At 46.6% G+C, this 13534-nt stretch overlaps 1 protein-coding gene across 1 annotated transcript; it reads left to right on the top strand.

Moving 5' to 3' along the window:
* Window positions 1-8442: 8442 nt before the first annotated feature.
* Window positions 8443-13525, top strand: ZCCHC9 (zinc finger CCHC-type containing 9). The gene is made up of 5 exons (XM_056513829.1): window positions 8443-8778; window positions 9922-10072; window positions 10299-10391; window positions 11264-11332; window positions 12571-13525. The coding sequence occupies exons 1-5, from the start codon at window positions 8539-8541 to the stop codon at window positions 12684-12686; spliced, it is 669 nt and encodes a 222-aa protein (XP_056369804.1). The 5' UTR covers window positions 8443-8538; the 3' UTR covers window positions 12687-13525.
* The last annotated feature ends 9 nt before the right edge of the window (window positions 13526-13534 follow it).

Here is a 13534-nt window from a genome sequence, read left to right as displayed (position 1 = left end):
CTGGGTGCAGCTTTACTGGGGTGCACCCATACAACCACTTTGGGATGCTCTTTTTTGGGGGACTGCTCCCCTTTCGTGGTTGGTGATAAGAATAGTCTCACTTCAGCTGTGCAGAAAGCACAGATCTCTAATTCTATGCAGCACTTGCACTTCTGGACATATTTGAAATGCCTCCTATAAGCACACTGCTTATTTCTGCTCTGTGTCCTGTGCCCTGCAGCAAACTGCCCAAATCCAGGAGGCAAATAATTTTGCTGATATCCTGCATCCCACCTAAACCTGCTCCAGCCCCCTCCTGCAGCTCAGCCCCCAAGGCAATGGGGTCTGGCTCAGCTGCCGCTCCCCAAAGTGCCTGAGGATGTGCTGCCACTCCGAGGGACATCTCCCCCCTCACCACGGTCCCGTGTGCTCAGCAGCACAGCGGAAAGGAAAAAACCAGCAAGTGCTCACAATCTCACTGATTGCTCCTGTTTTGCATATGGAAACACAGCGTTTCACAGCCAGAGTGCAGGACGGTCCCTGGGTGAGTCATATCTGCAGAGCTGTGGCTGGATTAGCTGGCCCATAACTGGCTAAGACTTTAAAAGCCACAATTGGAAGCTAATTGAGAGCGAGATGTGAATTAGCTGCTCTTGAAAATCAGCAGCATGGTGAGCTGGCTCAGAAGGAGAGCTGCTGAGTGTAAAGCACGCTGGAGCTTCCATGTGATTACTGTCACTTCCTCATCTGAGCTGGGCACATTCCCGAGCATTTTGCTGCTGGCTTTCCAAATGGTGGTTAATAATAGTAATTCTGAGGGAGGGAAACAGACTTTTGCTGATTTTACATAGAAGGTAAATAAGCAAAACTGGAAAGAATTCACTGTTAGCTCTCCAAAACTCTCAGCTCAGTACAACATCCAACTGTGGGCCAAGTGTCCTCAGGCTTTAGGCTGTATTTAGCTTTTCTCCTGCTGATTAGTAAACCTGCTGATGGGCAGCAGCACCATGTCCAGAGGGCTGCCACTTGCTGACAGCATTCCTGAGGAGCTGGTATGGGGCTGATGACTGTTTCAGTGCCTTTATCAACATCCTGGAGCATGAGGAGCATCACTCAGTCCACTGAAGGTACTATAAAAGCTGGAGAGCAGGGCTGCTCTTCAGAGAGCATTTCACAGTGGGAGGGGGCTGCTGGAAACCTCATGGGTTCCAGAGGCAGAGCCTGGTAGGAGAAGGCTACCATCACTGTGTGCATCAGGGGAAACCAGGCTCAAGACTCTCCTTTGGATTTTGTCTTGGTTTGGAAAGACAGCTGTCTGGTAAGAAAGGCAGAAGATTCACTTGAAATGGAAAATGTAAACCCCCCCTTCCTCCAAATTATTACAGTTTTGAAATTAAGGTAAAGGTATCGGAATAGGAATAACAGTTCTTTACGAGGAAAGATTATAATAGAGGTACAGTAATACAAAAGGAAGAAAAAAACAAAGAACAAAACCCTGCCAGAGTCAGAATCCAAGCTGACACCCGTCAGTCAGTCAGGGTGTTGGCACAGTCCCATTCAATGGTGGCTGCATCCTCCTGCAGGGGCAGATGTGGTTCAGCTGGAGCAGTGCTCCTGGAGAAGGTGCAGTTTCCTCTGAAGCTCCAGGGATGATGTGCAAAGGTCTGGTTTTCCTCTGGAATCCAGTGGGAAGAAGGTTCCTTGGTGTCCCAAATGTCAGTTTTTATCTGGGTAGGAAAGGCTTGGCTCCTCCCCTGGCTGGAGCATCTCCCAGTGGGATGATGGAATTTTATCAGTCATGCCCTGGGACTCACTGGCCATGAACAGGAGATATCTCCTGGAGGGAGGATGGGCTGTGGGAAGATAAAGATGATTGCCCAGCTGGTTTAAAGATGGTGATAGAATACACACTGCTGGTTATGTCCTTTGCTGCAAGCCACGACAGGGGTGCAGAGTGACAGGACAGGAGGCAACAGAGTCAGGATACTGGGAATCCCTGTTATCTATTAGAGAGGCATTTTGCCCTACAAGGATGGTCAAATATTGGAACAGACCCAAAACTCAAGGAGCAAGGTTCTAGATAATATGATCCACACTGTGGGTGGAGTGGGATTGGTGGGTGTTTTGGGACAGAACACCTCCAGACCTCCAGCCCACTCAAAGATGTGATCCCTGGCTGAATCAGTCATTGTGAAGTGCCTGAGAAGTGCAAATTACCCAGACCAGTGCCTTGGCCACCCTGTGCTCTGACCAGACAGGGAATTGTAAGTCTGCACAAAATAGGGACATCCAGGTATGACTTACACCCTGCTCTGCTCCAACTGCAGCATTCTCTGTATTCCTGGTGTCCAAGCATGTCCTTCACAACCAAAATACTCCTTCTAACATGGATTATTTTGCAAAGGCTGGTTGTCACCTACATTTTCCACTTCTGTCACCTTGCTCTCTCTCCATGATATCTATACATTCGATAAGAGCAACTCAGCTGTTTCATACAAATGGCATATCCTCATTCTTTATTCCACATCACTAATTAATATTTTAAATTTAAACTTGGACAGTGACACGCCTATTAAGTCAATGCAGGATGCCTTTGCCCACTCCTGCTCCCTCATGATAACACTTAGGACAGTTTTCTCTTGGCTTGGAGCCCACCCTGGGGCTGAGTGTGGGGAGCAGGGTCTGTGCCCCTCTGTGCTTTCAGGGGCAGCTGGAAGGTGGATATGAGAGAGAATGGCTGTAGCAGGAAACAAACAACCTGAAAGGTTCTGTGCCCACACAAAGAAAGAAAAGCATACAGATAATGACAGATAACAACCCAACCAGAAAACATTAAAAAATCAGAAGCTGCGTTAGTGTACTAGCTCTTGACATAAAATGCAACTTTTTGTTTCTCATATTTATTTTTTCCAAGAGCCACAAGTACTGCACTGCCCTTTTCTGCCAAATAAAACTCTTTCCTGATAGACACTGATTCTCTATAAATCTTTGAAATTCATTTGATTAAGTGCCCCAGGAGCTATGTGTCATGCCTCAAGCACTTTTCTAATGCCCTTGACAAAGCAACTAGGGATCAGCAGAAATAATCTCTCAGGTCAAGCTCCATCAGAGCCCAAATCCATCAAAGCCCTGTGCTCCATTAGGCAGTTCATGCAGGGTGAGAATCGGGCAGGAATTTCCCATTACAAGACCAGAGGAAATGGGCACTTTAGATGAGATGTTATGAAGGAATTGTTCCCTGGGAGGGTGGGCAGGGTGGCACAGGGTGACAGAGCAGCTGTGGCTGCCCCTGGATCCCTCAGTGCCCAAGGTTGGTTGGACACTGGGGCTGGAGCAGCTGGGACAGTGGGAGGTGTCCCCATGGCAGGGTGGCACTGGGTGGGATTTAGGGTCCCTCCCAACCAAACCAGCCTGTTAATTCTGTTACTACAACAGTTGTAACTGATCTCACATGTGACACTGCACTCCTGAAATCCCTGGCTGCTCCAACAAAAACTGACAACAGGCTCTGGAGGTTCAGGACTCTGCCACTCCTACAGATCAATGCACACCTGACATAACATTTCTGTGGGAGCATCACAACCAAGAGGCAGCAGATAACACGAGGAATGAGTTACAGCTAATATTTATATACAGAATTACTTTACTAATTAAGACTCACTGGAATGCAATTTAAGACCTGCATGCTCATCTTTCTCCTGCAATGCCTCTTACAGTTCGCATTCAGCCTAAGGTTTAATTAAAAGATTAATGACTTAAACAATCACTTCTTTTGCCTGCAAAAATGCCTGTGGGAAACATCAAAATGCACTGCATATTGTACAGAAGTCCTACCAAGCCAAATCTTCCAAGAGGGCACAGAGTCCCCTCCTGCCCAGCCTACTGCTGATGACTGATAGCGCATTTTTAATTCACTCAAAATTATTACAGGAAAATATTGGGCTCCTAATGAGAAAATATCATTACAGTAATAAGTCTATCAGTAAACAAGGGTAATGAAAGTGGGTTTTTTATCTACTCACTGCTCAGGGAACTCAGGTAGACCCAGCAGAGAGGAAAAAGAAGTTGATTAATCATGCCAGTTGATTTTTAGCTCATTTTATGTATATTCTGGTTTTAAAATGCTGTAAGTTTTCAGTGCACACCTTTATGAAGTATTTGTCTTAGCTCTCACTCCATTCTGAACCAGCATTTGGACTTTGAAATTTACTGATAATCTACCTGGTACTCAGCCATAACTGCATGAACTACTGGCATCTCTACTTTTTGCTTTTCTTTTTTTTTCTGTAGAAATGAGAAATTTACCCTTTTCTTGACTGAGAGGAATATAAGAAATTAGTAAGACTGAAAAGATTAGAGCACTCTCCCTTGCTAATCCCTCTGCCCAAGGAATCTGTACCTCTGCTGCTCCCTGCAGGTTCAGCCTGTTCTTCTGTGAAATGCAGCAGTTTTTCAAAGTGCAGCCAATACTGCAGAAAAGGGCATTGTATCCAAACACAGGAGGATAACCCATACTTCCTTTGTTCCTTTATACCTTTAACCCTAGAAATTACAACTTTGTGATGTGAAGACATAAGCTTAAGTGAAGTGCTGTGCAAATCAAGTTTAAATTCGTTCACTTCCTCACTGTGGGTTTCTGAAAAGAATAAAAAGTTACATTCTCCTGGGAGAAAATTGTGTTTTCTGTTAACAGGCAGCCTCCAAAACTAAAACCTGGGGTGATTCTTGTGCCACTCTAACAGTGCATGTCTAATACTCCTTGAGCCACATTTCTCAGATTGTCATGATGATACAAGAATAACAAACAGCAGCTTTGCAGTGTAAAAAACAAAACAAAACTGACTAATACAATAAAAATAAAATAACTGACCACTGACCTTAGCCTTCAAAGGCTTCAGTTCATCCAGGCACTCAAACATTTGCCTGAATATAAACCAATAAATATCTGAGTTGATCCAGAAGTCAGTGGAGCAAATTATTTAAGCTCTGCTTAGATTCCTGACAGAATCACATTTGTGAGCAGCACAGCCTGGTGGAAATGACATCCAGGGCAGTTCAGCTGAGCAGACTCACTGAGGAGAATGCTGCCCTGGTTGTAGCAGTCAAAATCCATAAATATTTAAGATCAAATATAATACAGGTGATCATTTAACACTGACAAGAAAGCAGAGCACTAAATGCTAAGCAATCTCTTGATCTTATGGAGAATAAATCAAAGTGAACCACCTGCAAAGGAGCCTCAGAATATTGCAGATGTAACAGAATTTAAGAGGAAAGAGGGCCTAATTTTCTTTTCTCTCCTCAGGCTTACATTCAAATTAAAACCAGGAAAACACTCTGCTAGGTAGTATTAACTACCCAAACCATAAAGGCAAAAAAAAGTTAACAAAGATAACATCAGCTGTGTGTGTGTACAGCCAAAAACTCTGATACTCCTTCAGCAGACAAAACTTCCTTTTTAGAGTATGAGGATTATTAACAGATGAACATTGTGCTGTGTTCAGACAATCTGCTGTTAATTAGGAAAATATGAAAGAAAGAGGCATAAAATATTACAATTATTTGCACTGCTGCTGCCTTGCTCATAACTCACCTGGTGCCCAGGTACAGGAGAGCTCCAGCAATGTCAACCTGGAACAAATCCCAAAGCAGTGCAAATTTAAACAGGTGTGGCCTCTGCCATGTAAGTGATATTTGAGGTAAACGCTGTCTGACTGATTTAGCAGGAAGGTGTTAAACACCCTTTTCCACTGCCTGAATCCTAAGGGTGGCTGATCCTGTCTAGAAACTGATAAAATTCCAGGCTGGGAAAGTTAGGACAGCACATTCAGGACTTCACCAAAGCAGAAAGCAAAGCAAGTGGCAGGAGCAACCGGGACTCACGCTGTGGCTGAGCTGTAAGTAACCACATCAGCAAAGGGGGTGTTTTTAATTGTAAAAATTAGATTATAAAATACCGATCCCTTCTGGTTTTGTTTCCTGGCGTTCACCAGTTATTTTTATCTGCAGGCAGCGCTAATTGCTCTTGAACGATTAGAGCAAGCGTGCTGGTCCTGCCTGGCAGAGGTGCAGTTTAAACCAGGCTTTGTGCACACCTCCCTCTAGTGGGCTCAATACCCACTGAAAAATCGGCAAAACGCGCGAATTCCTCCAGGGAGATTGTGCTAGGTGTTAGGGACAACTGCTAGAGAAAATGTAATATTCTTTATTTTTTTTTTCTACAGTGTATGTATAATGCACATACTTTATAAAATCAAGCAGGAAGTGCCATGGGGATCGAGCGAAATGCTAAGAACAAGATGCAGCAGCCTGACTTTGGGGAGGAGGGGAGCATTATTTGGCTGATAAACATTTATTTAAGCTGCTGAGTGGGCTGCTCTGAGAACATAGCCCTGGAGATTCACCCTGGCTCAGGTCACCCCTCGTTTAGAATTTTTAAAAGTTTAATGATGGATAAAAGGGACAGTTTCCAGTGCTGGGGTGCTTTGGCAAACAAAAGCACACCATTAACTAGAATAATTCTTGTATATTATTTTTTCCTTGCATTGGTTAAATGTATATTAATGAGTACTATACATATTCAGATATTCCTTTGAGTTTTTAATGGTCTGGGAAGCCTTTAGTTTATTTGACTTCATCTTCTTAGGGTATGTGCTATAATGGAGATGTGATCTTGAGAGTCTTGTATTTTATTTCCTCATGAGGCCCCTTGGTTTACAGTTTGACAGTTATTGATAATTGTGGGTCAGTGTTTTTTCAGTGTTATTTGTCTGCTTCTCTTCAAGGTTATCTTCTCAGATATATATATATTTCAGCTCTTTTTACTAAAGATTTTGAGACGAATGTCCCATTTGTCTTTACAAACCAACTGTGGGTCTGCTGGTAGATAAAACCAGCACTGAGAGATAAAAGAAACAATGGGAAGGATTCCACTGATTGATGAATGGAAAAAGATTATTTATAAACAAACTGTAGGTTTGCTGATAAATGAAATTGGATATTGAAAGATGAAAGAAGCAATGGGGGAAAACCATGGATTGTGTAAGAATTAAAATTAGAAGGAAGGGCTGTACATTAGAGGGAATCTCAGGCATCAGGTGTTTGGGCAGTCTGTGCCTCTCAAGTGCCTCAGCAATGGGGAAAGAGAGAGGGAAATTGGGATAAAAGGAGGCTGCAGCCTCCAAAAATCTGAGAGATCCCAGGGGATGCCCCATGGCCTCTCCTTTATTGGAATAAAGTAAAAGGGTTCTTCTGTCTCCTTTTTGGCCATAAACCTCTGGTGTTGTGGATTAATTTTCCTGACAGGCCGGAGCTGTTAACCTTTGAAACACACAATCACAGGATGGTTATATGCAGGTGCTTTTACTGAAGAGCTCTGGGAATCAGGGGTACAACCCCAAATCTGATTCCAACATGGATTCGAGATGGACATGTTTTTATAACCTTTTTGTTATATGACTATATATTACTTATTAAACCCATATTGTTCTATTGTATACATTGATCTTATCGAAGCATGTACTCTTGCAATTTTCATCAGGACCCTCCAAACATCCTTTCTTGTGATTCTTATTATGATTAAACAATAATTCTATTCAATTACCAATCATTATATTTAACAATCATATTATTTATCATATGATGATTACACAGGTGCAGACAAAGCTCGACATTCATTCCCAAGTCTTAGAAACATTTTAACCCTACGCTATCAGAGTGACAGCACACAGGGAATGGCTCCCAGTGCCAGAGGGCAGGGCTGGGGGGGATTTGGGGCAGGAATTGTTCCTGGCAGGGTGGGCAGGGCTGGGATGGAATTCCCAGAGCAGCTGTGGCTGCCCCTGGATCCCTGCAGTGCCCAGGGCCAGGCTGGACACTGGGGACAGTGGAAGTGTCCCTGCCGTGGCACGGATGGGATGGATGGGATTTAAAGTCCCTTCCAACCCAAACCGTTCCATGATTCCCCTCACACTGGCACCCCACCCTCTCATCCCTTTTCCCTCACCGCCGCTCCCTCCATCCCCTCAGCCCCAGAGCCTGCTCTCCCCTCAGCACCTCCCCTCCGGCCTCGCATCCTCACACAGCCTTTCTCCTCATCCCGGCCCTCCCTTCCCCAAAGCCTCGTTCCTCTCTTTCCTTCTAATCCCCCTTAATCCTTCATCCCGGGCTCCCTTTCCCCTCATCTCGGGATCCCTCTCCCCTCAAGGCGCGCTCACTCTCCCGTCATCCCCGAGCCCCGAGCCCCCTTCCCCTCATGCCGGGCTCCATTTCCCCCATCCCAGGCCCCTTCTCCCCTCATCCCGGCCCTCCTTTCCCCAACGCCTCGTTCCTCTCTTTCCTTCTAATCCCCCTTAATCCTTCATTCCGGGCTCCATTTCCCCTCATCCCCGAGCGCCCTTTTCCCCAGCCCTTTCCCCCCAGCCCCGTCCCGCTCCGCCTCTTCCTGCTCCCGCTCTCCTCCCCTTCCCTGCCGTCATCACCGGGCGCGGTGCGGGCCCGGATCCCTTCCCCGTGCCTGGCGGTGTCGGTACCGGCCCGGTGCCGGTGCCGGGCCCGCCCATGACCCGCTGGGCCCGGCGGAACGCGCCGCCCGAGGCCCGGGCGCTGCCCGCCACCCCCTGGGAGCAGCTGAGCGCCCAGCCCGAGCCGCGGGCCAGGAGCAGGAGGAGGAAGAAGGAGTACGAGAACCAGGACGTGAACGGGTTCGGGCAGCGGCGGGAGGAGGAGGAGGCGAGGAGGAAGGACAGGCGGAGGGAGAGCAGGAGGCTGAGGAGGCAGGAGAGGAAGAAGAACGCCATGGTGAGGCCTGCCCTGCAGCCGCGGGGAGAAAAGGGACAAACCTTACCTTTTTATTAGAGCCCTCGCGTGTGGGGAGCGTGCCAGCTCGCGTACAGGGCACACACAGTCACACCCTCTGCAATGGAATGTGGCGGGTTGAGGCTGGAGGGATGCCGGTGGCAGCGTCTGACTGGTAAAGTGTCCGAAACAATTTAATTAAAGCCTGGCACAGACAAACTCTAACTCTGGTAAAGCTGGCACAGAACTAGAGCGGCCTGTGGGGGAGAGACGGCTTCAGCTGTTCCCAAACTTCTCCCCGTTCTAACTCACTTTTATACTGTTTTATTTACATTGAGGTGGAGATTAAGTGATTTCAGTCGCACATCTCAGTTAGGGGTGGTCGTACCTTGGAGAGGGTCACTCGGGACAGCCCCTGAGGTAACCTGGGGTGGGATGTGGTCAGCCCAAAGAGAGGCATTTCAGCGCAGCTGCCGATCCAGCAGAACATCCTCCTTTATCTCCTTTGCCTTCCAGCTGCTGTGTGGCTGATCAGCTGCAAGGTGCCTTCCTCTGCAAGGATTTTGGCAGAAATGCCCAGCTCCTCCCTCCTGTTAGTCCTGCCTGGATTGTGGTGTGTGTGTGGGGTCTCATCCAGGGAATAGCCACTGCATTTTCCCCTGAAATTTCCCCTTTTTAGCTCCCAGTCACTTTCCCTCTTTCTTGTTAAAAGAGACCCTCATGTGGGAGGCACAGGTCTCTCTCTCTACCCAGCCACAGGCACAGCATGTTTCAGATGAAAGATGTGAAGTTTGAAACAAAAGATGTTTCAAAAAAAGTTGGAACAAAAGTCTTTCAGCTCCAGTTGTGGCCTTTAGCATGGCTCTCCTGGCTCAGCACTGTTCCCCCTGCCCCTTTCAGGAGCCCCACAGCCTGTCTTGGTTCTGTGTGTGGTTCATCGCACTGTGTGTTGCTGGTTGAAGGAGAAAAGTGCCCATAATAAAGTGGTTTGATGGCACAGAGCACAGTTTGATGGCAGAGCACAAAGTTCCTTCCTGGCTGCTTTTTCCTGGGGACAAAACTGTGTTTACTCTTTAGGCCCTGTGGGGCTGGGATTTCCAGGTTTTGAGTGTCACTCACAGAATCACTGCATTTTCCTGTTCCCAGGTGTGTTTCCACTGCAGAGAGCCTGGGCATGGCGTGGCTGATTGTCCTGCAGTGCTGGAGAGCCAGGACATGGGGACAGGGATCTGCTACCGCTGTGGATCCACGGAGCACGACCTCAGCAAATGCAGAGCCAAGGTGGATCCAGCTGCTGGTGGGTGTCAGGAATTTGTGGTGTTGTGAAGTCATCGGGTCTAAATTGTCTGTCTGCTGACCCTGAGGCTTTGTGGGTTAGAAATTTAAATTTTTGCAATACAAGAACGAGGAGCCTGACAGCAATTTATAGCATGAAATGATTAAAATATTGTCATGGCACTGTGTTGGGTCTGTGGCTTCAGAAAGGTTTTGATGTGGACCATAAACCCTGTGGGATTTTGCAGGGCCATTTCCATATGCAAAATGTTTCATCTGTGGTGAGATGGGGCATCTGTCAAGGTCATGTCCGGATAATCCCAAGGGGTTGTATGCTGAAGGTGAGTGTACTGATCCACTAAATTTAGTAAAATTAAATTCCTGTGTCCTTCTTACCTGATACAGAACACTGCAAGTGAATGGGAATGTGGGTAAAAGGAATTCCTGTGTATCTTTCAGTAAAAGCAGAGTAATTCTGTGGAATTCATTGTCGAATAATTAGCTGTAGGATTTCTGTTTTATGTGTAGGTTTAGTATTAAATGATGGGATGAGGTGCAAAGTGCCACACAGTATCAGGAAATGCACAAAGGAGCAAAATCCTGTGTGAATGTGTATTTACATGTACATGCACCCAAGTAGCTTAAGATTCTGGGAGGTGGCAAAACAGGGGCTCCCACTAAAGGGAGACTGTCTTCAGTCTGGGTAACTTTAATGGGAGTTGGGGTCTGACTTTGAGGGTTTCACTTCTCCATTAGCTCCAACAACCAGCATTTTGTCTCCTGGTGTTTCCCAGCACAAACGTGGGGTCTTGGCAAACTCCAGAAGCTGATCTTGCAGCACAATTAAAAGTGGAACAAAAATCACCTTGCTTTCAAGTTTTTGTCTTGTGTAACTTTGTATTGTGTAGAATTTCACATCTCAGTACTTGCAGGTGGATTACCTGCCTCTCAGGAGCCCTTGTCAATTTTAAAAGTTCTGTTTAGTATGGATTTCAGCAGAATTCTGCTTGTTTCTCAGAAAGAGAGCTTCCAGCAAATCAGATACCCAGTAAGCAGTGGCTGGAATTTGTGGAGTGCAGTGCTGTACAGAACAGTGCGATCCCAAACAGCTCTATCCCTCACAGACACAGAGAGGGTGTTGGGTTGGGTGTTTTTTGGGTGTTTTGTGATATTTTTTTCTCCTCAGATGAGTAACAACTTTCTGTGTGAACAGGTGGGGGCTGCAAACTTTGTGGCTCTGTGGAACACTTCAAGAAGGACTGCCCAGAGAAGCAGAATGCAGGTGAGCTGCAGTGGGTGTGGGTGTGGGGTGGGTGTGAGTCCAGCAGTGTTCAGCTACTGCTCTGCACAACTGTGGTCAGGGGTAAGGCTTTGGGAAGAGAACTTGGAAGCTGCAGAGGTGACCTTTTGTTGGGACACTCAGGGAGGGTGTGGAGGGGGCAGGAAGTTGCAATGCAAAACTAAGATAATTGGTTTTTTTTAAAAAGAAAGTCCATCTTGTGTGTATCTGAAGGCCATATGAAATAATCTGTATTTTTTTGGCTGTATTTGTGCTGCTGTTCACAGTTTGGCAGCTGTGCCGCAGAGCTGGCTGCTGCTTTTTGCAGATTGGTGTGTGCAGGCAGCTGTGTCAGCCACCCTGGACAGGGACTAAGGAGATCTGTCCAGCTGGATTCACAGCTGATAAACTGCTTTCTTACGTGTCCTTCAGCTTTCCATGTGGGTGGAAAAATTAAATTAGATACCCCAAACCCCTCTGTGCTGCAGGAGGCAAAGCATCAGACAAGGGTTTGAAGAATGATCCTGTTACTGGAGTGGTGACACAGCTGTGCGTTTTTCTACTTTGTTTCTATGACACACCTAATAATAAGCCACTTTGGTGAAATATATGTAAAATATATATGGCATTTTCTACTTCTGATCCTATATTTATGGTATTTTTAGAGAGAGACAATATGTAGGATTGTAGGTGTGTGCTGCTTTACCAGTTTAGAATGGGTCAGACTCAGTCTGAATTGGTATGGCAGAAGTTTATGACCAGAAGGCTCTGAAATTTCCCCAAACTCATCTGCAGGTAGAGGCTGTGCCCACTTGGATGACTGATGTTTTAGAAGCCTGTAACCAGATTTTTCCTACCTTTCTCTGGTAACTTTACCATCCATAGTAAAGGCTGTAAGTGCTGCTTATTCTCCCAAGGGACTTCTTCCAGAACTGGAGCTGCTGGTTAAAACCAGCTGAGTTAGTGGGAACTGTGGCACCATTGGCAGGAGCTGTGATGCTCTTTGAGATCCAGTGTGCATTGTGCAGAGTGTGTCCAGGTGCAGGAAGACAGGTGAGAGCTGGCAAAGGAGTCCAGGCGCTGCAGCTCCCAGTTTGCCCAGGCAGGTGGGGCCAGTTTCAGTGTGCAGAGGCGGTGTGGGTGCCGTGGCACTGATTCCCGTGAGCAGTGGTGGCTGTGCTGCCCTGCCAGGCCGTGCAGGTGCAGAGCTGGCCCTGCCACCGCTGTGTTGTGTCCTGCAGAGCAGGTGACAGTCGGGCGCTGGACCCCCGGCCTGAGCGCTGACCACGAGGACGTCGCGGCCGCGCCGGCGCTGCAGAGAGCTCAGCCCAAGCCACCCAAAGTTGTCACCTTCTGAAGGCTCCTGCCTGCCAAACAGTTCTCCTGCACTGCTGCACTCCAGAGACAGGATCCAGAAGTCACACAGGCTGCAGAGGAATTGTTGGTTTTTTGTCTCTCCTCATTTTCCCATTTTGCCCCTCAATGTTGCCTGGCTCACTGTGAGGCTGGGAGCAACAGGAACACAGCAAGTGGATGTTTTATTAAAGGAATTGTGGGGTTTTTTTAAAGGTTCTTGTCGGATTCCAGTTTGGTTTTGCCTTTTCATTTTAGGAATAATGAACTTATTCCTGCATACGTTCCAGCTCAAGCAGTCTGAAGTTACAGATCAGCCCTGAGAGCTGCTGAGCTTCTGGTGCAGCCATGGTTGTGGTTGTGATTCTCAGCCATTAACCTGACTGGTCATGCACATTGGGTCATTTGAGTGTATTCACTAACAGAATCAAGCCCTTCTTCTGAAACCTGTGGTGAAACACACCCTGAAAAATATGAGGGCAAGTGAGAAACTTTCTTAGTTTATTTTCTTCTTTTTCAAAGAAAATGCCCCAAAATCTGCAGTGTTTCCACACCTTGGTAAGCTGGGGGTAAATTTTTTTTGTATTGCACCTGCCTGCTTTATGGCAGACTTACTATTTTTAAATGGAAACTGCAGCCTTAGAAAAACTGGTGGAAATGGAAAAGAAAAATTAGGAAACCAACTCCAGAATTCCTGCAGCCATCAGTATTACTGGAGAAGTGCATCCTGAACTCGCCTCACACACTTTTCTTGCAGCAAAAAAAAAATACAGGGAATGAAATTGTGTGGAGGTATTTTATATTTGTACAGGTAATTATTTTTAATAAAATGCTGCTAAAGAATACAGTGGT

This window comes from Oenanthe melanoleuca, chromosome Z (genome assembly GCF_029582105.1).
Source record: "Oenanthe melanoleuca isolate GR-GAL-2019-014 chromosome Z, OMel1.0, whole genome shotgun sequence".
Taxonomy (NCBI): domain Eukaryota; kingdom Metazoa; phylum Chordata; class Aves; order Passeriformes; family Muscicapidae; genus Oenanthe; species Oenanthe melanoleuca.
This window is presented reverse-complemented; position numbering and strand designations above follow the sequence as displayed.